Source organism: Talaromyces rugulosus, chromosome I (genome assembly GCF_013368755.1).
Source record: "Talaromyces rugulosus chromosome I, complete sequence".
In the NCBI taxonomy this organism is placed as follows: domain Eukaryota; kingdom Fungi; phylum Ascomycota; class Eurotiomycetes; order Eurotiales; family Trichocomaceae; genus Talaromyces; species Talaromyces rugulosus.
In genome coordinates, this window is record NC_049561.1 from 7,045,711 (window position 1) to 7,071,272 (window position 25,562).

Sequence of the window (25,562 nt, forward strand, 5' to 3'; positions counted from 1 at the left end):
AAGGAAAAGAGTTGGAAGATAACGTTGCATTATTGTTGTTGTGGTTAAATTCTCTTATCGCACAGCGGTAACTTTGACGTGACGTCGTGCGAGCATGTTTTGTACCGGCGCGTACCGGCGGGTAATTTAATCTATTAATCTATCAGACATTATTAACCTCGGTTCTTCTATCCTCTCTTAACAACAACGACCACAACCACCTCTCACTGCTAAATGTATCGTCCGGTCGCTTTGCTGCTCCGCCGCTCGCGGTGGCCTGCGACCAGGGCAACGCAATTCTGCGCAACGCATCCTGTTCGCAGGTGGTATTCTGACGACGGGGCCCAGCCAGTAGAATTAGCTCCAGGAGCTGCACAGTCAACGACTGCTGCGACATTAGAAAGCAATCCGAATGGACCCTCGCGGAAATTTACTCCAAAAAAGATACAAAACAACTTATCCCTAAGCAACCTCAAGGCCCAAATTGCAGAGGACCAGGCTTGGAAAACACAGACGGACTTTGACAGCATCGATGAATGGAACAAGGAAAACGCCAGACTGGCTTTCAAGGGTGCCATTAAGGAAGCCGGTGTACACTATGCTCAGGTCAGGTTGCCATGCACCAAAAAGACACAAGAGACATGCCGCGATATGAGTGTTTATTACCATCAGCTCCGCGATGCTTGCACATGCCCTCTCTGTGTTGACCCGAAAACAAAGCAGCGCAACTTCCGCTTGAGTGATATACCCGAAAGAATAATGCCGCGTCGGATGAGATGGCTAGATGATTCGCACATCGACGAGGAAAAAATCCTGGAGATCCAATGGGCCACTGATGTGCCCGGATACGACTCATCCCATGTGACGCGGTTTTCTGCCGACGAAATTGGCTACCCAGCTAGTTATTTTTTCAAAAAAGAAACCCAGAACAGGAAGCAGACTCTTTGGAACAAGAGCGATATGGATGAGGCTCAGCACTGGGTTACCTACAATGATTACATGGAGAACGAGGACAAATTCCATGAAACCCTCAATGCGTTGTCACAGTACGGCCTGATTTTCATCAAAGACATACCAGACTCTCGACAAATGGCTGAGCAGCTGGCAACACGCCTCGGGCCTCTGCGTAATTCGTTCTATGGCCAGACATGGGACGTGCGAAACGACCCAAAAGCCAAAAACGTTGCGTACACGAACCAGAACTTGGGCTTCCACATGGATCTGCTATACATGACTGACCCGCCAGGATACCAGCTATTGCATTGTCTGAAAAACTCGTGCAACGGCGGCGAGTCTCTCTTTGTAGATGCTTATTCTGCAGCAAGAGACCTCGACCCGTCGTCCTGGTCCGTCTTATCTCACAGCGAATTGCCTTATCATTATAACCACGAGGATCATTATTATAGAACGACTCGACCGGTTATCGAAGTTGCGCAACAAGCCAATATTCGTCGTAACAAATCGATCAAACATATCAACTACTCCCCTCCTTTCCAAGGCCCCTTTGAGGTTGACCAGGAACAAGGGAAAAAATGGGCACGGGATGCGTCGCGCTTAATTAACGCACTCAAAAAATTCACCAAAAATATCGAAGAACCCAGTCGGATCTTCGAGCTGAAACTGAATCCCGGCGAGTGTGTCATCTTTGAGAACCGGCGTGTGCTGCACGCTCGACGCGCATTTGATACGACCAGCGGAGAGAGGTGGCTTGCTGGGGCGTACGTTGATGGGAGCGATGTGAATAGTAAGCTCTTCACGACGAAGAGAAAGGCCGGGGTATTCAATGAAAGTCAACGTGAGGCCGATGATAGCGCGCTATAGGGTATACATCTGTCCATTTTTTGGTAATGCTACATCAATTGATAGTATCACTGTCGAACCGGTCTAGTCTTGAAAATGCAAATATTCATATCATAGACTTGCCAACAAATTATTCTTTTCTATAAGAGACTTAAAAGTAAGAAAGTATATTTGTTAAAGTTAATGGGTATTCGTCTCTACAATCATGATTTTTTGGGTCTTTCTTTTAAAGCCAAGTTATGCGGCTGATGGCTGCTGAACAGCATAAGCCTTGAGGAAATCCGGGTCTGCTTCAATTTCTTCCTTGACCTAAACAGAGGGCATTAGCAGGCGACTCGACGTGCATAAAGAACAAAAAGGAAACTTACAATATCTAACCCACCCACAAGTTCACCTTGTACCCACAACTGAGGGAAAGTTGGCCATTCCGCAAACTCCTTCAGTCCCTGGCGGACGTCCTCATCTGCCAGAATATTGAAAAACCCATACTTAACTCCGTTTTCTCGTAGGATAGCGACAAGTTGACGGCTGAAGCCACATTGAGGCGAGCTGGGGCTGCCCTTCATAAAAAGCATGACTGGAGCAGCCTTGACGAGCTCAGCGAGACGCGCAAAGAGGGCTTCTTTGCTTTCCTGCGGGGTTGTCGTCGCCGCAGCAGCTGAAGAGTCGACCGGGTTTTCTGTTGCTGCACCCGAGGCCCCGGAATCGCGAGGCGTGGCATTCAGCACCGGTGGGATAGTTGATTTTGCGCCTGCTGGCGTGCCTGAGCTTGAAGACGGTTGCCCAGCGTGCCGTTCAATCGCATCGCGCACTTTGATTGCGTCGCTGCCGCTGATAGACTCGAGGAGTTCTTTATTTTTGACCAAGACGACGAACGGTACAGCTGTGACGTCGTATTCCTCGGAGACATCAGGAAGTTCCTCGGCATTGATGCTAATAAAAGATGTTGTCGGTGGGGACGTGACCGGGTAGCCAGCAGCGAGAGTGCTGAGGATTGTGCGCATTTGGGTACATGGTGCTGCCCAGGGAGTGTGGAAGTAGAGGACAAGGACCGTAGAAGGAGCGAGCGACGAAATATGTGTGCTGAATTCCGATTCAGATGTGATTTCTTGGAGAGTCGACATTTTTGCCTCTCTTTTTGTTTTTTTTGAACCGCTGTACGAGGGATAGACGGCGGGGTATGCGAGGGGGGGAAAACAGGTAGTTGTTTTGGCCGCACTATTCGGATGGAGTCTTCGAAGAGCCTGGATATGCACTGGTCAAGAAGAGAAGAAAAAGTAAGCAGCAGGAATAATAAAGCGTAGCGGGAAGACTTTGATGGTCAGCAGGCGGGCAAAAGGACTGCGATATTCGGATAGAGCTCGGTCGGCGGCCGGAAAAGATTTCTTACGGGGGTGACGCCATCGACACCAAGACGAGGTTTTCATGATTACTCATGTTGCACTCATTTATTATTATTATCATTGCTTATGTAGAGTCATAGGACGAACCCCGTCCTGCGGCATTGGCCTACTCTCTACACCAACAAAATGCAAGTCCACGCGCGCTCTTGGCCTTGGCCGTTTCGGGCATCCGGCGTGCTTTATCAATCTTATAAGATCAATACGCCGCTGGTACCGTATTGTCACATTTGTCAGCACACGGAGAACTTAAAATACTTATCGATACCGGTCACGTGCAGAGATAAGCGCCCCGGATCCGCTTTCCTCTGAAATTATTTTGCAGTTCCGAGAGAGCTCTCTAGCACGCATTGCCCCCGTTTTCTCTGGTCTTTCAGCCTATGTCGTGAGCGTCGGCATGCTCTAGACTCTTTTACCGCGCTAGTTCATACACTTCCACAAGGGTGACGTCGCCATGACCTGGAATGGCAGCACCAAACGCAAGCGCGAGCTCGACGACTACGGTGACCCAGTGATTCCTCCTTCGGCTGGAGAAAGCAGATTTGGCGTCGGACAAACATTGTCACTTCTACAAGACTCTCCCGAGTCGCCGACGACCACGGTAGAACCGTCGGCTTCTGATGGCGACCTCCACAGCGCCGCCAGGTTGAGTGCGGACGGCAGCAAACAAGTCGCAAAGAAGAAGCGGAGGGGCGATGACGGACAAAAGGTTAAATATCCGACCTTGACCTATGTCGAAGGGAGATTACAATCTTCGATTCGAATTGCCGATCTACAGGGGTTATTGCTATATTGTTTTGGGGATGGCGTTGCGCCGCAATGGATATCTATGAGGCATTCAGGTCATGTGAAGAAGATTGCAGTTGTAATGGTCCCGGGACTTGAGATTGGCATGTTTGATGGCTCGATACCACTGGACACGCATCCTGGTCAGGACGACAAGGACGAAGAGAACGCCGACAAGCAAGAACAAGAGAAAGTGGTAAACGATGACTTTGAGCGATGGAAGAAAGGCCTTCCTCTCGCTGACAAGTCTCATCGGTTCAATCCTCGTGCTCTTTCTCGAGAGTCACTACCGGAACCTCTCCACGAACTCGCTGATATGTTTCCTCACATCTGGCCGGTCAAAGCACCAGGAGACAGCAAATACAACAAAATACACTCGCCTCTGCAAGCTATACTGCTCTCTCAGCTGCCAAAGACTCAGGGAGAACCCAAGAAAGGACCCCGGCCACCTCGTGTGGACAAAAGCTTTATCCCCAAGCGGACCCCGATTACTACATTTGTCAGTACCAAAGGAGACCTGAGGGAAAATGACTATGTATTACACCCAGCCTTCGATGCACCCGAGGAAACTTCAGCAGAGGAAGACATTCGCCATAGCATGGGCGCTTCTGTAGCTAGTGGCTGGGTACATTCGAAGGTGGATTCTATTGCTGATGGCGAGCCGCCCGAGTTGGATATCCAAGACGGAAGCATGACCGCCGGACGAGAAGTGCTAGGCTTGGACTGTGAAATGTGCATCACAGAAGGTGGGAAATCAGAGCTGACTCGAATCAGTTTGGTCAAGTGGGATGGCAAGGTTATTTTGGATAAGCTCGTCAAACCAGACTTGCCAATCATTAACTATTTGACGCAATATTCTGGTATCACCGAGGAAATGCTCGACCCAGTAACAACTACTCTTGCAGACATCCAAAGAGAACTCCTTGAAATCCTCACCCCTCGCACTATCCTTGTCGGACATTCGCTCAATTCCGATCTCAACGCACTCAAGCTCACACATCCCTTCATTGTTGATACAGCAATCATATACCCCCACCCTCGTGGACCTCCTTTGAAGAGTTCCCTCAAATGGCTTTGCCAAAAATACCTCGGCAAAGAAATCCAAAAAGGACAAGCAGGTCATGACTCCATTGAGGACGCCCGGTCCGTTCTTGAACTCGTGAAGCAAAAGTGTGAAAAAGGCGAGCGTTGGGGAACTTCTGACGCCAACACTGAAAGCATCTTTCGCAGACTTGGAAGATCTGTCAAGACTGACAAAGCCGATGGCCGTACTGGCGCAATTATTGACTGGGGTAGCCCCGAGAGAGGATTCGGGTCTCAGGCAACCGTCTCTATTGGGTGTGATACAGATGACCAAGTTGTTGACGGTGTCAAGCTCGCCCTCCGTGGCGACGATTCTGATAACAAGGTTCCTTCTGGGGGAGTGGATTTTGCTTGGGCGCGTCTGAGAGAACTTGAAGTTGTCAGGGGTTGGTGTAATCGCCGCCCAGATCCCAACAATGCCAACGCATCGGCGACTGTCGTTCCTCCACCAGAGGATACCACTCCAACGACCTCTGCTACGACCTTATCATCCATCCCTTCACTAGCATCTACAGTTTCAAATACCGTCCATAGCATCAAGAGAATCTACGATTCTCTCCCGTCATGTACGCTGTTTGTTGTTTACTCCGGCACCGGCGACCCACGAGAAGTTTCCCGGTTACATGCTATGCTCAAGCTTCACCGGGAAGAATTTAACAATTCTAGGAAGAAATGGAATGAATTAAGTGTAAAATGGACGGATACGGAAGAGCAAATGCTGAAAAGGGCGTGCGAACGAGCTAGAGAAGGATGCGGGTTTATGTGTATCAAATGATTTGATAAATGTAGTAATAGACGTCGATGATATATCTGGACGAGTTTGATCTATTGAGATAATATCAATTGCTGCTCGTCTATATAAGTTTAATCTCACGTCCAGTTAATACTGCACGAGAAAAGTTATGTACATATTATATATGAATCTACAGAGACATCACTTAAGACGCCCTATTTGAAAAGGCCTATCCATCTGCCATGGCTTCTTCTCTTTCCATGGCTGCTTTGGCCAATGTGTATCTGTCAGAAACTCGGTTCCTTCGCTCTTTCGAATAGCTCCTATTACCCCCTTCGCCGCCTTCTTTCCTGCCCGCGGAAAGGTGGCTTTCAATCTCACTTTCGGGAGTGAGTTCGGCAACGCTGACCGCAACTTCTGCTGGAGTTTTTAGACTGTCATTCGTCTCTATTGTTTTATCCTGTGATTCTGGTGGTTTGGGAGAGTCCGTGTCCTGCGTTTTGGACCGTCGTCGAGTGACTCTGGATTTGGCTTGAGAAGTTGACGTTGTCTTGGAAATTGTTCGTCGTCTGCCTCTCGGTTTTGGGCCCTCTGAGCTAGTAGCGTCTTCAACAGGGAGGACTGACGAGTCCTCAAGTGATGTATCCAGGGCGGCCTCTTGGCCATCTACCATGGGCGTTGTTGCAGGGAGGTTGGGAGTTTGCTGGACATGGGGCATGGAGGCTTGAGGTTTGCGTGGCCGGCCTCTTTGCCGTTCCCTCACAGGTTGTACAGTGGCTGGACTGCCTGATTCCTCTGATACAATATTGAGTCGCTGTCTCTTCGTAGCTGGCTCACCAGAGTCTCGTCGAGCTCTTGTTGTCCCTTGGGAATGCCGATCGTCCTGCGATTGGCGAATGTGCATTGGTAAAGTCTCGGCAGCGGGTTTGAGAGGAATCCTGACAGGATGGGCTTGTTCAAAACCCGTAGCATGGTCGATAGATTCGTTATCCCCTTCAAATGAATCCGCAACTCGTCCAGTTGTAATGAATTTCGGTGATTGATGTCCTTCGTGTTCATTCAAAAAACCCGGGCTTTGTACTGCAGGTATAAGGCCATCCAGTAGGCGTGGGGTCAGTGGAGGGGCGTTCTGTTGGCGGTCTTCCAGATATCTCATTTTTACTTTCAAAGCATCGTTATGTAATTTGAGTTTCTCGATCTCATCGGCTTTGGACTGGAGTTCTTTCAGAACAATTTTCAGCATATCCATTGCCTCATCACACTGACCTACTTGGCCGCGATACGAGGAAGTTGTATTTAACTCGAGTCGCAGAGCTCTGAATGATTGCTTCAGATCGGCCATTGTATCTTGTAACTCGTCAACGGAACTCGAAATTCGATGGAGGCTGAGGCCTTGGTTTTGTATAGCTTTGTTGAGCGCTGCCTCTGGAATATTGGTAGACCCAGGCGTGTTTTCTGCCGAGTCAGTTTGGGACACGACTTGCTGGTCAGGGAACAAGAGCCAAGGCAACGAGCCTTCCCGGAACATCGGCTGTGTTTCTTTCATAGATATAATCTCCCTAAACGATACATTCGACAACTTCCAGAAAACTTTCGCACTGCTACTTTGTCAGTGATCAGGGCGGAAATTCGGGCGGCGCATTGGCTTACTCTGGCTCAAGGTGGACGAGTGCGCCCAGCTTCTGGTGGCACAGCCGGCACACGATCTCCTGGATAACGCGACCACGAACAAAATCGAGATTGGACGACTGCGGGATCTGCTTCTTTTCGGACGATATCTTGATCCGGTCCATGTCGATACTGATCCAGCCGGTCAATGTCGAGTAGGTGTCGGATAACTTGGCCCACTCATTCTCGCACGCTGCCAGTGAGCTTGAGCAGCAGGCGCACTGGCAGAGAATAGACGGGCGCTCTAGATGGGAGAGGTCCATGGCGATAGAACCAATCTGGCTAACTCTGTGGCAACGCTGCCTCAGGCGTGACGAGGCTCCAGGGCGAGAGAGGGGCGTGCATGGCTTTAGAAGCATGCAAAAAACAAGGAAAGCATTGGGCACTGACTGACCTTGGTTTGGCATCCTGCAGAATCTGTTAGGCAGGCGGTGAGCCGCGGCGCCAAGACTCCTGCGGCCGGGGCCCGTTATCGATAAGAAAATGATGTTTTGGCGTCGCTCCCCGCAGTCGGACCTCCTTGAACCGCACTGAGAGTTTCTTGTCGCCAGAGAGTTTGGCGTGTCATTGTTCGCTTCCCCATGAAACTTGCTTGCTATGCATCCAGGCGCTTCGTTTGGCACCGAAATATCCCGCGCTTCACACCGAGGACGTCGCTATGTAGCTTCACCACGGGGTCCCCAGCTCACAACGCCGTTAACGGGCTCAATGGCAAGACAAACACATGGCACGGCTTGGGCGCTGCGGAATTCGATTTAAGAAGTGAATACCTATTGATGTACTGCGTTGCAAGAGATAATCACTGATATAGCTATGCCACCAGGTGACACGATGACCAAGCCAACACTCTCCATGCTAGATGCTATCGCGCAAAGCACCCTGCTCGATGATGTGTTCGGCGAAGACCCTACAACGAATTCACTGCAAGAGTATGTTGCAGAACGAACAAAGCATGAGGCTGGCCTTTTGGTAATGTCCGGAACCATGGGAAACCAGGTTGCGATCCGCACGCATCTGAGCCAGCCCCCCCATTCGATACTGTGCGATCACCGCGCTCATATCTTCCGCGCCGAAGCCGGTGGTGTCAGCATGTGGACAGGTGCTACAGTGTATGGTGTGATTCCCGCAAATGGTGGGCATCTCACCCTGGAGGATCTCCAGGCGAACTATGTTCCCCCAACAGACATCCACAACTGCCCCACCAAATTAATCAGTTTGGAAAATACACTGGACGGAATGGTTATGCCGCTCAGCGAGACTAAACGTATTGTTGAATGGGCACATGCGAACAGAATCAAGGTCCATCTGGACGGAGCTCGGCTATGGGAAGCCGTTGTATCCGGTGCAGGCAGCTTGCATGAATTCGCCAGCCTTTTCGACAGCGTCAGCCTCTGTTTTTCCAAAGGCCTAGGTGCTCCTATTGGAGGTGTTATCGTTGGATCCAAAGAATTCATCGAACGAGCGCGATGGTTCCGCAAGTCTATTGGAGGAGGAACGCGCCAGGCGGGCGTTATTTCCTCTGCTGCCAGGGTTGCAGTCGAAGAGACATTCGGAACTGGTCCTAACGGCGAGGGCGGCAAACTCCAGGAGACTCATGTCAAAGCGAAAAAGGTCGCAGAAATGTGGACTTCCAAGGGCGGGAAGTTGGGCGGGCTCGTGGAAACTAATATGGTGTGGCTGGATCTTGCAGCCTCGGGGTTGGGGCCCAATGACCTCGGCGAAATTGGGCAAGAGAAGGGATTGCAGCTCTTGGGGAATCGGATAATAGCCCACTATCGTAAGTTCAATTCAACAAGAAGTCCTATGAACGGTGGCTAACAGCGCGCGCAGAGGTGTCCGCGGAGGCATTGCGCCGACTGGACGAAGTGTTTCGCGTCGCACTGAGTGGGGAGTTCAAGCGCAGCACTGATACCAACAAGCCCTATGGCAGTAGATAGTCTGACAGCCATCTGTATTGTAGACATGTATATATCAAATGTAGTGACATAGAACCATGCGCAATGAGTCTTGGACAGATAATGAGCATTAACAATTAAGATTTGTGGGTCCGCCCGACGACGAGAGGCTGACAAGCGCGAGCTAGTCCATTATAGGAATAGCCCCAGAGAAGCGGAGCCGCGGGGCCGCGCGGCAGCCCGTCATTGGCTGGCGGGCTGGTGCCTGAGGGGGCAATCCGGATCGGATTATTTATTTCTCTGGAGTAGCTTGTCGACTAACAAATGATTGCAGCACGAAATAACACCGCCTCCGCTACAATTGAGCGTTTCTCTGACGACGGCGACCCTGCCAGACACCTGCGCGTGACACCGCTTTCTTCCTTGTTATTGCTGGAGAAACGGCCGCCGGCAACTCGAACACAGCCCGCCCAGTTCGTGTTTGGATGCCCTGGCAGGGGAGTTTTTCCCAGGTGATCGGTTACTCAACAGCCGTGGGATGTACGTCTTCTATCTCTGTCTTGTCGCATGGTTCTAACTCTTCAGATTTTTATCTTTTTAGGCCATCTGAACTTCGCCTGTTGACTCCGTGAACGGTCCGAATCGTCTTCCGTACATCATCTGAAACGGAATCGAGGAAACCCATACTATCTAGTCCCAGCTACCGTATCGAAGTATATATATTTGGAAAAATCGAGAAGAAAAATCACCAAAAAAAATCGAAAAAAAAAAAAAAAAAGATCCAAAGGGCTCCCCATTTTGTGTCGAATAACAGCCAACTGCCTCCAACGAGGTATCAGTGCAGTGTACGGCAGTGAACGTCTGGCCTCAAAGACCAGACGGATTGCACTGCTGAAAACTGCCATCACTTGCTGATCCTAGGATGGTGCTGCCATTGTTTCTGAACATATACTATTACTAGCAAGATAAAGATCAATCGTGCGATTCTTGACCGAGTCCGTCGAGTCCAGTGCCGAAACACCGCCGAGAGTTTATCCAGCCTTTTCCTATTTCTTTGCAAAGATATTCACCCAGGAAAAACATCATCGTGCTGTTCGATAGTCTCGCATTATGGAGGTGAACCCGACCCAAGGCTCAACACAGCCATACTCAGATCCTCGGCGACTAGGATCACACAACTCAGGGCTCCAAGACGAGGATGTGTCTGATATCTTGTGCATTCTGCACCCCGGCTCTCCTTCCGCCCACGAATTGGTTGATGCCACGAGTCGGCTTGATAAAGGCCATCAACATATACTTCAACGGGACGAGTTCGAATACGACTCTGATGGCGCAGTTTCTCGAGACATAGCCCTTCGACTTTCCTCATCTGTGAGGGACTTGTCTGCAGGGTTTGTCTTCGGACGCAACCCACAGCGCTGCGACATTCTGCTCAGCCCAGAGGTCACCTCGAAGACTGTGTCCAACACTCATTTTCGGATTTTTGTCAACGAAGAAGGCATATTGATGCTTGAAGACACGTCTACCAACGGGACAGTTGTTGATAGCACTCGTTTATGGAAGCGTAACGGCCAGACCACTCGCATGCTCGTCAACGGTTCTGTCATCATCGTCGCATCTGACAAGAAGGAAGTGCGATTTGTGGTGCGGATTCCACCGCGGGACGGGTTTAATGTACAGTACCAGGAAAATCTTATTGCGTATCTACACCGGGTGGCTAGACATGCTGCGAAAGTGAAGAACCTTCAAGCCCGCACACCTATGTTGCAACACACACTCCAGTGGACGCTTGGGAATCCTAATCAATATGGCATGCACTGGACTGGTGGCTCTATTTACAACGTCACCGGGCAGATCGGCAAGGGCGCATTTGCCACCGTATACAAACTGGCAACCAAACAAGATGGCGCTGTCTATGCGGCCAAGGAGCTCGACAAGCGCCGCTTTATGAAGAATGGCATTCTAGATCAGAAAGTCGACAATGAGATGCAAATTATGAAAGACCTTCGCCACGTAAGTAGTGATTTTAAATGCTTTGATTCGGTGTATGTGTACTGAACCGTTGCAGCCTAATATTGTACAATACATCGACCACCATGAGCATGATCGATGGATATATATCATCATGGAGTACGTGGCAGGTGGTGAACTGTCAGCCTATCTTTCAGGGAGTGGTAAAATCGCCGAAGATATGGTTAAAAGCATTACCAGGCAACTTCTCCATGCTCTGCAGTACCTTCACAAACGAAAGATCACCCACCGGGACATCAAACCGGACAACATCCTCATATCGTCCCTTGATCCGCTGCGAGTCAAACTGTCCGACTTTGGTCTTTCCAAGGTCGTGCAGGAGGAGACATTTATGAAAACCTTCTGTGGCACTCTTCTTTACTGTGCGCCTGAAGTGTATCCAGAATATGACAATTACAGGCAGGGCGCAGTCCGAAAGCGGCGGCGATTGGGCGACCCGTAGGTACACCAGGCAGACCATTCCCAAATGCAGTTTCACTGATACTTCATGTCGAATAGGCCTCCCCGGACCTCTCCGTATAACCAGTCAGTTGATGTGTGGTCGCTTGGCGCAGTTCTCTTCCATATCCTCTGTGGCTCGCCACCTTTCACCGGCCGCGCAGATGACCGAGGAGTGCAGATGCTTCGTACGATAATGACTACCGACGTCGACTATGGTCTCTTGGAAGAAGCTGGCGTATCGGCGGAAGGCATTGACTTCGTTTCACAGCTTCTCCGCACCGATCCACACGACCGTCCTAACGAGAAGCAATTATTCAAACACGCATGGATCGCAAACGTCGCCGATATCGATGAGTACTCGGATGTCGAGAATTCCGCAATTGAAGACGGGGAACACCTTCCTCTAATTACCGAAGCTGTCGAGGAAGAGCTGGACGCGTCTCAATTGTCGATAAATGACAACCTGGAAGAGGAAGCATTCTGGGAGGCAGGCGAGCTCGGAGCAAGTCAGATGAAGCGGCCGCGCCTTACCGAGGAAGCCGACGTTCGCTACCCGTCGCTTCCCAGTTTGAAGAGCTTCCCCGTCGTCGACATGCCCTTCACTGCAGCGCATCCCCAGCGCCTATTTGGCGAAGTTACTCCATCTGCACTGCGCAGTTCAGGCATCTTTGAAGGTCTCGGCCCCAGTGCGTTCAGCTTCGGTAGCTCCCAATCCTCCGGTGAGTCGATGGATGACGGCGATACTGCCGGTGGTTCAGCTGCTGCAGTGCACTCTTTCCCCGAGTCCCGTTTTGGAGGCTCATCCCCCGGTGTCTGGGGAGTGAATAGCCCTATGGGCCCTCTCCAGACGTCGGCTTCGGACTCGGACTCTCTCAGATTCGCCTTGCGCGCGGCAGATACACCGGGTACACCGCGTAGTCGTGCAGAACGAGAGGGGACGCCTGCTAACGAAGATCTGACAGACCCAGGGAACAACAGTCCGAACGCACACGAGATTACTCCAAAAGCCCTTCCGATCCATCGACGTCACGTCGAGCTTCCCTTGCCTGACACTGCCAGCGAAAGTTCTAACCCACGAGATGACCAATCGTTCAAATTCCAACAACTCCGCCGTGACAGCAATGCTGACCTCGACGAGTTGGCGACAACAATCGACGCGCGCACTGGCAAAGAGATATCGGCGGAAATACCTGCTACTACGCACAGGGATGCTTCGGAAGGACCGACTGCCGTGGCTACGACCACTCCTCGAACACTGCCGCGTACAACATTTGCAAAGCCTCTGCCCTTGCTAGGCAAACTAGTCAGCGTTCCTGGTTCCGTAATCGATCTTACCTTGCGACTGGAAAGCCGTATGACCTCATGGGGCCGTGGACCATACGCGACAATTGTTTACCCGGATCGCATGGACACTCGGATTCCGGCATATGCCATCGAAGTGACTTTTTGGAGCCCCGGCATCGAATCGCGCATTGCCGAGGGCATTGACTGGATGGATATCCCCGACGTGATAACAATTCTGTCGACAAAGACACGCAAGTGCATATGGGTCAATGGAGTCGAGCTTCGGCGAGCACCAGAAGCTGCGAATGGCAAGCAAGGGTTCCATTATTTTGGAAAAATCTACACGGACGATGTGATCACGATATTTGAGAATGGAGACAAGGACAAGTATTTGCGGTTCCGGTGCGAATTTTACCATGGAGAGAGTATTGGGCGGCGACCGGCGAGTGAACAAGGGTTTACGGTGCGGCAGGTTCTGTATCCGAAGAGTGACTCGAAGCAGAACCGGCTGGCAAACAGCAAGAGAGACACCAGTGGCAACAAGGTCTATGCCTAGCCTGTACCTTATCGTGTGTACTGTCCATTGGGATCGACTTTTTTTCAATCGTTTGTGATTAGACTGAAGGGTGTCTGTCCAAGGACATCATTTTTGAGGCGCAAATCAGGCGAATTGGTTACATTTTTTTTTTGTTTGTTCATGCAACTGTCATCAGCTTTTTCTGTATATTGATTCATACCATAGCATAAGATCGCATAATAAGCATTTCGGATATTAGTTTACCTTCTGGTGTGCAAAACAAGCTGACAAAACAAGTTGAAAAAAGAAAGGGGTGTGCCCATTGCCTTAGTTTTAAAGGTCCAGATGTCCATTGGAGCCTTGGGAACCAGGCTCCCAGTTGACCCGTGTGTCCCTTGTGGATGGTAGCTGTGACCGTTAGACCACGGGGTCCTTTTCCAAGCTGTGGATATATACTGACGGTGGGCCATATACTCTCATCTCATCTATCGTCCGTTCACACATCCCATCATCGATTTTTCTTAATTCCATGAATTTATTAGTCGCAAAAAGCAATTCATCTATTGTTTGTCGCTTAAAGTGTGAGTAAAAAAAAGCCCGGTTTGGGTGTTGTTGCAAAAAGAATTATCACCTGGCAACTGCCGGACTCGAAACCATGGGATCGGCGCTAGTCGGCGCTAGCGGCGCCATGGTTCCGTCGCGGTGTGTCATGCGGCTGATATACCGGCCTCTGATTGGGCTACGTTTGATATGGACCCACACACGCAAATAGCCAATGGGATGGGTTTCGATTATTCGTTATGGAGTGTTAACGATACCACACGTATGCCTGCTGAAAACAATATTTATAGGATGTATATTAACTGCCACATATAAAATATAAATTAAAGTATGGATACATCGTTCAAGACAGTAGATTTTAGTGAAAATGTTTTAAAGAAAGATAAATGAATGTAGTGACAAGTATCTTTGAATGAGACGAGAACAATAAAAGCTCGACAGCCTTGAAATTGTTAAAAGAATTAGAAAAAAACACTAGATTTGTCTACTTGGCACATTCTTCTCACCTAAAGCTGTCAAGGTTATTATGGCTTGTTGGGAGAAGCTCGAAATGGACACGCAAAACCAAAGCAGAGGCACATTTTTACTTGTTCGTTCATTTATTCAAACTCTAAAACTATTCCTCACTGCTATATAGAATATAGTAGTTTGGATGCACAGCTTTTACCAGCAGATAGGCGAAGCGATGACAGGTGCCCTTTCCGTTCCCGGAGATGACTGCTCGATCCATCAGCTTTCAAGCATTTCTTGCATATATTCAACGTGCCGGGTTATTTTTTTTTTAATTTTTATTTTTATTCTATTTGGCAAATAGTAACTATGCAAGATAAGCAATGTTATCAGCTTTTAGTGAAGAAGATAGCCATCAAGTTCGGCATGCATATGTTCTTCGTGCGGCGCAGTGGGTTCTATGATACGATCAAGACGTGTTCAAATTGCTCATGTGGACATCTGGAGCAAAGAGACATTTGAATCAAAGACCAGAGAGAAGAATTTTGAGGCAGAGAGGACCCTGCTAGCCATATTAACGGACTGGGTAACTTGGGAGGCAAGATACAATGTTGGAGTTGCGAAAATTTGCGGGCATGGAGAGTGCAGAGGGGTGGCTAAGAGAGTTGCAGGTATTATGTCGCTTTGGAACAGGGAATTTCGTTTTGATTTGATCGCAATCAATGATTAATTTTTTTGCGCCTTGAAACCTGTATGTATGTGGATGAAGAGAGTGCGGGGATACTGCGCATGTGACAACTGGTAAAATATGGAGTGTGGATGCCCCGGATTTTTGAGAACCAATAAAAAAATTGAAAACAATACTCCCACATGCTTTATACACTGCAAACTAGAATACATTTATCTAATAATTGTGGTTACTGAAACAGGAGTTGAGAGACACGTACAGTGGGCAAGCACTGTTATCACCAAGAAATGTATATTAACTTAAAAGATCAAGCAAATAAAATAACACAAATTCATTCTTGTGAGAATATTAAGATATAGGGAGCAAGCTTGTAGAAATTTAGATAAAATATTTTGGTACGTAGGACAAATATAGAAATAAAAATAGAAGTAATTGTACGCATGTAACGTCATATTGCGGCCGTAGCACTGCATGACAGTTACATACGTACCAGCTATCACAATACATACTGTGTCATACTACCTTTATTTCTATTATTAAACAAAGGAATTTTCGGACGGAGTTACCAGCCATCGACAACAACCGGAGAGCCATCAATTATGCAACACTCGTGATATAGCCGCCCCTTGTACAAACTAGTAAGTAGTGTGACGGCAAATCGGGGATACGTTCAATGTGCCAAGCCAGCTCCATACATGGTCTATTTATGTAGCAGGATCAACACGTACCCACCTTTTTGGTCGGTAGCTCGCCCCGACGAGAAGAGCGAGCCGTTTACATCGGCGGCCTTCGGTCATTCGAACTTCCGATGAACCATGGCTTCACGACGACTAATTATTATTTATAGTCGACGTTTGTCGTGCATGAAGGTACAGTTCAGGATCTTTGTGAAGTTAATAAATCTGGTTTCTTTGTTTGCTTCTACGTGACCACACTTGAGACACGCTAATATTCGTAGGCTCTCAACCAGACAGCGAATTTGGTGCTAGTTAATATTAGTTGATACTCGTATTTCTTTAGTCTATGATAAAATGCTGGACATCTCGCTAGAAGTTTTCTCCGGGGTGCCAGGTTCTATTCTTCTGGCTGGAGGACTGCTAGGGTGTCTACTCATCGTAAGTATTCTATCTTCACCTTGGAAACATACATAATACCTGACAAGGACGATGAGCGAAGCAATTCCTCTACTTGAGACAGACTGACCACCTATCCGCAATTCCCGGACCATGGCTATCCAAATGGACCGGTGCCGTCACGACATACTACTGGTTTATCGGAGAGCGTGCGCAATATGTCGACTCGCTTCACAAGAGATACGGTGCGTGCTGGACTGGAACAAGGCATAATTTACAGACTAACGATAATATGTGCCAGGTCCAATCGTTAGAGTCTCCCCCACGGAAGTTGAAATAAACGATATCACAGCCATTAAGCAGATCCACAAAGTCGGGGGTCCATTCATGAAATCGGACTGGTACTATACGCTCACCAGTACGGCAGTCCAAACTATGTTTAACACAACCAACGCTGTGTACCATTCGCGGCTTCGCAAGCTTCTGTCTTCACCAATTTCCGACGCTAATCTGAAACAGTATGAAGGTGCTGTTACAGATCGAGTTCTCCTTGCAGTTCGCAGAGTCGCCGAAGAGCTAGAATCTAGAGGTGTGGCAGACATTTACAAGTGGATGACCTTCCTAACCACTGATATTATCGGCGAGTTGAGTTTCGGTCAGTCGTTTCAAATGCTGGAGCGCCGTGAGGTATGTTTATTTCCATTCCATTCCATTCTTTCTTTTTTGGAATTTGCTACCTCTCGCTCACACAAGACAATGATAGAAAAACCAATATGTGAAAGATCTAGAGGCCTTGGTCTCCCAGCAGCCTCTCCTGACAACCTTCCCATTCTTGATATCAGCCGCCCGATACCTGAATCTTGGAGTCTTCCGTCGGGTCGTTGAACGTGTAATTCGCATTAATGCATATGCTGCCGAATCAGTCCAGCGATATCAAGATCATCTTGCCCTGCACCCAACAAACCCGAAGCCTACACTCTTTACAAAGGTTTTTGGTGCAGAAAAAGACAACAGTCTTACCCATCAAGAAGTCGTTTCCAACGCTCAGGGTTACATTATCGCTGGGAGTGATACTACTGCTATAACACTGACTTATCTGATTTACTGCCTCTGCAAGCACCCGAAGGTCCTTGAAAAGCTTGTCCGGGAGGTGCAGTCATTGCCGGACAATTTCACTGACAAGGAATGTCGAGAATTGCCCTTCATGGACCAAGTGATGACTGAAACGATGCGCCTATACCCAGCTGTTCCGACTGCATTGCCACGAACTGTCCCCGCTGGAGGAGCTGTTTTGGGTGGCTACCGATTTCCCGGTGGAATTACAGTATCGACACAAGCATACAGCATGCATCGCAACCCAGAAGTATTTGAGTCCCCAGAGAGGTAAGTGATTATGCGGTTCGAATTCAGTGTAAAATATTTACATTTCTAATAATCTAAAACAGTTTTGACCCTTCCCGATGGGAAAACCCAAGTAAGGAGATGAGAGAATGGTTTATGCCTTTTGGCGGAGGCTCCCGAAGTAAGGCATCAATAGTATTTTTTCCGCTTTAAGAAGTAAACTGACAACTTAACCCTGTGTGAATAGTTTGCCTTGGTTTGCACCTTGCCAGACTCGAATTACGACTAACGATAGCACACTTTTTTCGACGATTTCCAAACGTGCGCGTTTCGTCCAAAGAAGGGATGTGTGACAAAGACATGGAGATGGATATGTGGTTCCTGACACAGCCCAAAGGGCATAAATGCTTAATCGAAGCTTGATCTGATAAATATTGGGTCAATTTACGTTATTGCATGTGGCTAGGATATGGAAATAATAGTTTGCATCGTACGGCGTTGACTATATAGGACTCGATGTGATTGGCCGGTGTATTTCCCCCCCACTGCCCCGCGTCAAATTTCGAAAAGTAGAATAAACATTTGAATCAAATTTAATTTTTGTCTCGTGCAATCAGCATTTGAATAATCCCAACCTCAAAAACCAAGCATTAACTCAGGAACTATGACCCAATCAGATCGATTGCTCACGTTCTCTGACGCTTTTGTCATAAGCTGCGGCACCATATGCATAGACCCCGTCCAGAAATCAGTCCTGCTCGTAAACTACCCAGCTAAGAACGAATACTTTCTTCCGAAAGGTCGCAAGAACCGCGGCGAGACACTAGAGAGCGCGGCTGCCAGGGAAACATACGAGGAAACTGGATATCCTTGTCAACTGCTGCATCATAACAGCCTGCCTACGAAAGCGCCCCTGGTGCCATCGAGCCGAGATGACACACAGGAGGAACACTCTACTGGTCAGATTAAAAATTCAGAAAGAGAGCTTCACACTGAGCCATTCGCGGTACAGCAGTGGGTGTATCAGGATGGGACCCGGAAGTTAATTTTCTGGTTTTTGGCTGTAGGAAATTCGATGCAACTACCGCACGAAAACACACAAGACGAGGGCGAAAACTTTGAAGCATTTTGGTTTGATAGAGATAGCTCCTTGGCTATAGCAACGTATGATGATGACCGGGCACTGATTGAAAGGGCATTTGACGCTTTGAAGATTTGAAAGCTCCCGTGTATAGTTAGACATTGAGTGTTAGCTAGTGATGAACTAAAAGCGAATTGACTGATCGAGGTGAGATGCATATGTGAGTTTACTTTCTTTTTCAATGAGGGCCCGAGACAATAATGCTGTTTTTTTTTCTCTGTTAAGATCGAACTACAGAGTGAACTTTTATGCGCCGTCCGAGTTTCTAGATGTCTTGATAACATAAGATTCTATCAATTGATGTTTCAAAAGTTCCTCTTTGTACGCGTTGAAGAAAAAAACATCAAAATTCCGGGTTCTAATATGACGACATCATATTATGAAACCTGTTATAGTATCGTAGAAAAATCTCCACGTAAATTGACTTTGAGTTCAGGGCTTCACTAGGGTCCGAGACTACAGTATTGCTTTCAGCAAAGGAGCCATGAACAAAAGATCAAATCACCCAAGTCCCACAGGACTGAAAGGAATAACTTTTCAAAGTCATAGGAAGCTCCGAACCAACTGCAAACAAGCATCAGGAGAAATTGTTCCGAGTGCGAAAACAGCCTCACCTAGCTAGTCACACCATGATCGGGGTGAAACTCCACCGAAGCGGCAGGAAAAATGGGAGGTCATCAAGTACAGCCTGGGTGATTTATTCGAACTCATCATGTGAAATGGTCCTTCTCTTGTTAGCCGAAATTGGGCGACAATGACTTGTTGCTCGTCATCGGTATGTTGGCCCCGACACATGATGCTATACTCTGTAGAACGTAGTAGGCCCTACTCTGACCTGACTTTCGGCCGAGTACTGTTGAATGCGGTAGACAAAGGACCGAGAATGTTTTTATCATTGAATGTGAGCTTATATCGCATAGATCCCTTTCCACTCTGCGTGAGTCATTGCGTGGAAATTCAAGTGTATGGCAACCTCGACGGCCACGCCGTTACATATAAAGGGCGATCATGTTGATAAGAAGAAGGATTAAAATGTTCTCCTCGGGGAACTTTTCAGTGCCCTTGGTCTTTAGTTTGAGCACCGAAAGATAATTCAATTCTCAAATACCATGTGCTTCGATGAGATAGGGTGAAGAGGCGAATTGAATTGATATTATCTTCTTCCTTTGCACCGTTGGAATCCATTATTCAAGGACATGAATTTTGAGTTCTTCGGACAATGTCTGTTGTCGTTATATTTGTTTTAATATTTTTTACAGTTTCAGATTTAGATTAATCAATATTGATTGTTTACATTTGATAGGGATACCTTTTATCTTACCCCCACAGCACTAATTTTGGTTCGTCAAGTCATTCGACTGGGATTACAAATTACCCCGCGTAATCAACCGTCTATCAGAAAGGCTGTTGACTACAAACCTTTTCCCCAACAAGAAGAAATCTCTAACCCCTATCGAATACAATGGCTACTACGAGCGCAGCCAATGCGGAGGAGGAACGAGCGGCCTATCTTTTGGACGCCGAGACCAAGGCGTTGCAGTTATTTGAGGAAATAGAGCGAGATCTCTTGCGGCCCGGCGTCAGTGAGAAGACAATAAGCGATGAAATCCATGAATTGGGAGCAAAGCGCCACGGTATTCGGACACATTGGCACAAACGCGTCGTTCGTAGTGGCTCGAATACAATGCAGCCGTTTTCTGCAAATCCTCCGGATCGAATTATCCAGCCCGATGATATCTTATATGTTGACCTGGGCCCCGTGTTCGAGGCCTGGGAGGCGGATTTTGGACGCACCTATGTCCTAGGAGATGACCCACACAAGAAGCGACTGCGTGATGCACTGGAGCCAATCTGGAAAACAGTCAAGGAACGCTACTATCAAAATCCAGACATGACTGGGGAGCAGCTTTACGAAATTGCGTGCGAAGTCGCCAAACAAGATGGATGGGAATTCGGTGCTCACCTCGCGGGGCATATTATTGGCTCTTTTCCACACGAGCGTATCCCAAAGGACAAGACTGCTTTGTATATTACCAAGGGAAATCAGGAGTCGATGACTGTCCCTGGTAGTGATGGACACAAGCGGCACTGGATCCTGGAGATTCATCTCCACGATCCTGTGCATCAGTTTAACGGCTTTTTCGAACAGTTATTGACGGTGGGATAAGCAATTAGCACATTTAGCCTTTCGATTTAATATCAATTGTAAAACCAAAATTAAAGAGGACATCTTGACCACACGAGGTCCCTGGAACATGTGAAGGACGCTCCTGATTACTTGTATTCGATGTTCTACGTACTACTTAATCTCTTTTGGGACATTTGAAGCTTGGTATACTGCAAAGAAGAAAAAGAAATAGATTATAAATAGATAGTGCGCAGGCAACCAATCAAACATAGACATATCTATTTTTAAAGACATAAATATCCTAATAAGCCGTCATTGTTGAGAGTAGATAGTGAGTAGTTGTTAGGGCTTGGCTTATGGGAGCGCTTGATGACCATTTGTGAAACCGTCATCTGCGATCACGTCGCGAAAAATCTCAAGAACCCCCTCTCCATCTCCCGGGGGACCCCAATACTTCGCTACCTTCAAGCCAGCCTTTCCACAGATTGCCTCAAAGTGGCTCACGGTTCGTTGCGACCCACAGTGAATAGCCATCATGCACCAATCCATTTCAGCCTTTCGCATCGAGCAGTCAACTTCTGGTAGAAAGTGTTCTACTACCAGTAAACGGGAATACAGCGGAGTCATGGCCTGGGCAATCTTGGAGATAAGATCGGTGATGACGTCGTCCGGCCAGTTATGGAGGACATTGTGAATGTGGTAAAATTTTGCACCTGGTCATGTTTATTAGATAGAGATACGTGTAAAGGATCGTGGAGAGCTTCGACTAGAATTTAACCAGGAAAAAGGTAATAGGAAAACAAAACGAACCTTTGACGGGTTGAGCAAGTCGCATATCGCATTTGATACACTCAATCCTTTCGTGGCCCTCCTTCGGGTTGTAGTCGTCAATGACGTTTGGTAAATCTTCCAGAATAAATCGTCCTTTAGCGTCTGGGAATTTTTTGAGAAAGGTTACCATGTCATGGCCTTTCCCACCGCCAATATCAACCATCAAGATGCTAGTATCGGACTCTTGCTGTTTGTCGCCGAGAAGCTCTTGTACAGGGAGCCAATTCACCCAGTGCGATCTGGCATTTCCTGTACCAGTCATGAAGGTATTGAAATTCTCCGACAAGACAGAATCTTTGGACCACCAGTCAAATGCAGTTTGACCGTCCTGAACGTTGAACGCATATTGGAACGGTCCGTCGTGCTCATTTTCAGGAGACACATACCCGACGCTGCGGAAATACTCAGGTAGTTTGCTGAAAATAGGCAAAGCGACGTCAAAGCTAGGCAAAAAAGCGCATGATCAGTGTTCGTTATCACTTACAGTTGTGTAGATATGGGGGGAAATACTAATGCTTGATCCCTGCTTTAATAGGTTTCCTGGACCGAATTGCCTCACTAATTGGAGTGGACTTGAAAGAGACTGCATCGACTTGCTCAACCCAGCCCATACAGTGCAGGACTCGGAGAAGGCGAGCTATTGCAACAGTTAGTAAATTTTCTAAGAAAGCAAACGTGTGTATAATACCCATAAGAATAGGATTGCAATTTGTCTTTCTCGACAGGTCTTCAATCGTATCCACCTTGGCTTCACCACTTGCCAAGTGGTCGAATAATTCCAAGTCGAGGGAAATTCTCGCGACGGTGCTTTGGACAGGCTATGATAATATGTCAACAGTCGCTACCGTGTTAAAAAATATATTAGACACAGCATAGGACGTTACCAGAATAGAGTTTAGAGGAACAGCTTGCGGCCTCTCCAGTGAAAGAACTAATTCCTTTGCCAGACTCAGAGTTTTCTTTCGTAGCGCTTCATTTTCCATGAGGTTTGGGCAGGCTACATTGTTGCAAGCTATTTGGTGGATTAGGCTCGCAGCTAGGGCTGATTGACTCGAAGACATGCTTGGCAATTAAGAGCAAGAGTGTTTAAAACAGAAAATTTAGTAAAGATAGGTGATGAATCCTGTGAATTGTCTTCTTTTTGAAGGGCTACGATTTATTAATAAACTAGTAGTTTGGGGGGGGGGAAGCCTGGCCGATCACCACGGCCAACGCCCATCCATTTCCTATTCCTTTTCTGCTTGCCAATTTTGGTCTGCTGCACGATCAAAGAAGAAATATTAATACTCACTAGTTGTTATCGTAATATGAAAGCTTATAGCAATTCCAATATAATACATTGGACCGAACAATCTCCACCAGTAACAGCCCAACGTGGCTGAGCTGAACTTTGTCACGGTAGTAAAGCATACACTAAAAAACGTCTCAAATAGTATTGACCTGAAACAAGTCATGCCGAATTGAAAATGCAGCTTGAATAGTGTGGTGGTAGTAAGGAATGTGGATCAATCGAATTATAACTCCGAGTGAAAGTCGCTTGTATTCCGTTTCAACCAAGATCGGGAAAACCTTTTGTACATAGGTCGGACAAAAAAAAGACCTTATTTTATTTAGTGATGTGGAAATTAAGCCGATGAGTGAACAGTGAGCTATCACGAATTTGCTTTGTCCCCATGTTGTAGATGTCATATAGCATCAATTCATATGCGGGACTTGATATGTGCATGCAAATGATATCGACGACTAGAGTAGAGAAACATTCCATACATGTAATAGTAACAATATATCCAACAATGATGATTTATTTGTATTAATATAATATAATGACTGCGTTCTATATGCTGATTACATATTAGCGTTTTCGATTGCTGAGTGGCACCTTCGGATAAGAAGAAAGGGGCGATAATTGCCGTCTCCAATCGGTTTCCTAGTGGTACAAAATGTAGGAGCACTTTCCAAAATTAAGTATTTGGCCGTTGGTTTGGCATGGACTGTCTCCATCGTGGCCCGAAGACACCCAAAATAAAAATAATTGGAAGGCAGGCCAGTGCCACAACAGCCCATATGGTAAAGGTCCATCCGTTCTGTAAAGTACTATTGAGCATAGGGGCCCCGATAACGGTGCCAACGCATCCTAGTCCATTACGCGCGAGGACCGAGCAAGAAAGAGGTCGGACATCACCAGGCAGAAATTCCGTCAGCATCGTGATGTTCATACTAACGATGACCACAATTCCAAACCCAGTGAAGAAATTGGCAATCAGCTGGAATGGATCCAGGACATGATTAGTATATTGCTTGGAAGAGGCATGATGAGATGGTGTCAACTCACAGGAACCAGCCAGAAAACCTTGTATTGGATCGACCAACCATACCAAATTAAGGACGCCACGGGGATAAGACCGCCTAGTATGGCATTCTCTTGCACTCGGTCTTCCGGAAAGACTATTGGCTTTCCGTTCTCATCAAACCGATTTGCTTTCCTTGCTGAACGTAGCATAACATAGTCCATCCACCTGCCTCCGATGAGACTCCCGACGATATAACCCAATGAAGATGGGATATAGCATAAGCCGATAATAAGCGTGCTGAAATTGTACGGAGGGGCGGCAAAAGTCTGTTCCATGCTGATGTTGAGGACATAAAAGAATACAGTAAATATGCCGAGGTAGAGCATTGGCAAAAGCATCACGGGGTATCGTAAAACATATAGAGATGCAAACGGATCGAGGATGAGGATTCTAGCGGCAATTAGAAATTTGGAAATAGAATTCCGGTCACCAAGTCGGTCTTGAGTTTGACGCCACCAGGACTTCTCTTGTCTCGAAGACGTCTCGGGAAGCCCAAGAAGAAGAACCATCAGCATTGCTGCTGCGATTATAACCATGAACCACATTGTACTTCTCCAGCCCCATCGATCAGCAAGTGCACCGCCAATAATCGGCGCTAGGAATGGTCCTAGTTGAGGACCAAGAAAGAAAATCCCCATCGCACGACCTCGCTCGTGTGGCTCCCACAGATCAGTCATAGTAGCAACACCGACAGCCTGGACAGACGCCGAACAGCCGCCACTCAACAGACGCATAGCGATAAGCATTCCGATGGACTTGGATATGGCTGCGAGAACAGCAAAAACCACGCCAAGCGAAAATGAAAGGAGATATACATTTCGTCTTCCAAAAGCCGCCGCCCAGTTTGCCCACCAAAAGGGGAATATAGCCATAGCGAGTAGATAGAAAGCAAGAGACAGATTGGTTATTGTGTCGGTGGTGTGTAAATCGGTTTCAACCTGATGGAGGGCGGCTTAAAATCGAAAGTTAGCTATCTTCTGTTGCCATTCTGACAAAGGTGGATGGACACGGAAACAATTGACTTACGGTAGAAAATCGAGGTACCTATGGGCGCAATGAGAGTAGAAATCGATAAGATCCACGTCAAAATCCATTTTATTGGTCTCGAATAGGCTCTTGCATTCTCTACCTCCGGGATAAGTGTTGCCTGGGCCAAGAGGCCCCGACGCTTCAAAAGAGGAACTGGTATCGGGGGAAGTGAGTTTTCCGCCCGGTTTGCTGGCTCTGGATCCGGAGGGATGGTGTTTATTTCATCCTTCGGGAATGTGTCTGGGATGACTGGAGATTTGACCGACTCTTTAGTTGACGCTGTTGATGGCTGAGGCACGTCCGGGATTTTCTCGTCGAAGGAAGCCATTTCAAGATTGAGCAACGCGTAGTT

General features: G+C 47.6%; 9 protein-coding genes across 9 annotated transcripts; 5 read left to right on the top strand and 4 right to left on the bottom strand.

Moving 5' to 3' along the window:
• Window positions 1–213: 213 nt before the first annotated feature.
• TRUGW13939_02401 (uncharacterized protein) lies at window positions 214–1,800 on the top strand (the record flags this gene model as incomplete). The annotated part of the gene is made up of 1 exon (XM_035485595.1): window positions 214–1,800. One exon carries the CDS (start codon window positions 214–216, stop codon window positions 1,798–1,800), a length of 1,587 nt encoding a protein of 528 aa, XP_035341488.1.
• Window positions 1,801–2,016: 216 nt separating this feature from the next.
• On the bottom strand, window positions 2,017–2,903 carry TRUGW13939_02402 (uncharacterized protein; the record flags this gene model as incomplete). The annotated part of the gene is made up of 2 exons (XM_035485596.1): window positions 2,017–2,088; window positions 2,148–2,903. 2 exons carry the CDS (start codon window positions 2,901–2,903, stop codon window positions 2,017–2,019), a joined length of 828 nt encoding a protein of 275 aa, XP_035341489.1.
• A 730-nt stretch (window positions 2,904–3,633) lies between these two features.
• TRUGW13939_02403 (uncharacterized protein) lies at window positions 3,634–5,823 on the top strand (the record flags this gene model as incomplete). The annotated part of the gene is made up of 1 exon (XM_035485597.1): window positions 3,634–5,823. The coding sequence occupies one exon, from the start codon at window positions 3,634–3,636 to the stop codon at window positions 5,821–5,823; it is 2,190 nt and encodes a 729-aa protein (XP_035341490.1).
• Window positions 5,824–6,010: 187 nt separating this feature from the next.
• Window positions 6,011–7,712, bottom strand: TRUGW13939_02404 (uncharacterized protein; the record flags this gene model as incomplete). Its single annotated transcript, XM_035485598.1, has 2 exons — window positions 6,011–7,379; window positions 7,432–7,712. The coding sequence occupies 2 exons, from the start codon at window positions 7,710–7,712 to the stop codon at window positions 6,011–6,013; spliced, it is 1,650 nt and encodes a 549-aa protein (XP_035341491.1).
• A 345-nt stretch (window positions 7,713–8,057) lies between these two features.
• Window positions 8,058–13,656, top strand: TRUGW13939_02405 (uncharacterized protein; the record flags this gene model as incomplete). The annotated part of the gene is made up of 8 exons (XM_035485599.1): window positions 8,058–8,211; window positions 8,273–9,226; window positions 9,280–9,378; window positions 9,679–9,817; window positions 10,306–10,339; window positions 10,446–11,357; window positions 11,413–11,813; window positions 11,874–13,656. Coding segments are annotated over 8 exons (4,476 nt in total), but the record flags the coding sequence as incomplete, so codon positions are not given.
• Window positions 13,657–16,347: 2,691 nt separating this feature from the next.
• TRUGW13939_02406 (uncharacterized protein) lies at window positions 16,348–18,949 on the top strand (the record flags this gene model as incomplete). Its single annotated transcript, XM_035485600.1, has 7 exons — window positions 16,348–16,431; window positions 16,493–16,634; window positions 16,691–17,076; window positions 17,153–17,772; window positions 17,835–17,925; window positions 18,026–18,051; window positions 18,445–18,949. The coding sequence occupies 7 exons, from the start codon at window positions 16,348–16,350 to the stop codon at window positions 18,947–18,949; spliced, it is 1,854 nt and encodes a 617-aa protein (XP_035341493.1).
• A 1,384-nt stretch (window positions 18,950–20,333) lies between these two features.
• Window positions 20,334–21,038, top strand: TRUGW13939_02407 (uncharacterized protein; the record flags this gene model as incomplete). The annotated part of the gene is made up of 1 exon (XM_035485601.1): window positions 20,334–21,038. One exon carries the CDS (start codon window positions 20,334–20,336, stop codon window positions 21,036–21,038), a length of 705 nt encoding a protein of 234 aa, XP_035341494.1.
• Window positions 21,039–21,353: 315 nt separating this feature from the next.
• TRUGW13939_02408 (uncharacterized protein) lies at window positions 21,354–22,891 on the bottom strand (the record flags this gene model as incomplete). Its single annotated transcript, XM_035485602.1, has 5 exons — window positions 21,354–21,712; window positions 21,810–22,273; window positions 22,341–22,467; window positions 22,519–22,648; window positions 22,715–22,891. 5 exons carry the CDS (start codon window positions 22,889–22,891, stop codon window positions 21,354–21,356), a joined length of 1,257 nt encoding a protein of 418 aa, XP_035341495.1.
• A 900-nt stretch (window positions 22,892–23,791) lies between these two features.
• Window positions 23,792–25,538, bottom strand: TRUGW13939_02409 (uncharacterized protein; the record flags this gene model as incomplete). The annotated part of the gene is made up of 3 exons (XM_035485603.1): window positions 23,792–24,094; window positions 24,163–25,133; window positions 25,208–25,538. The coding sequence occupies 3 exons, from the start codon at window positions 25,536–25,538 to the stop codon at window positions 23,792–23,794; spliced, it is 1,605 nt and encodes a 534-aa protein (XP_035341496.1).
• Window positions 25,539–25,562: the final 24 nt, after the last annotated feature.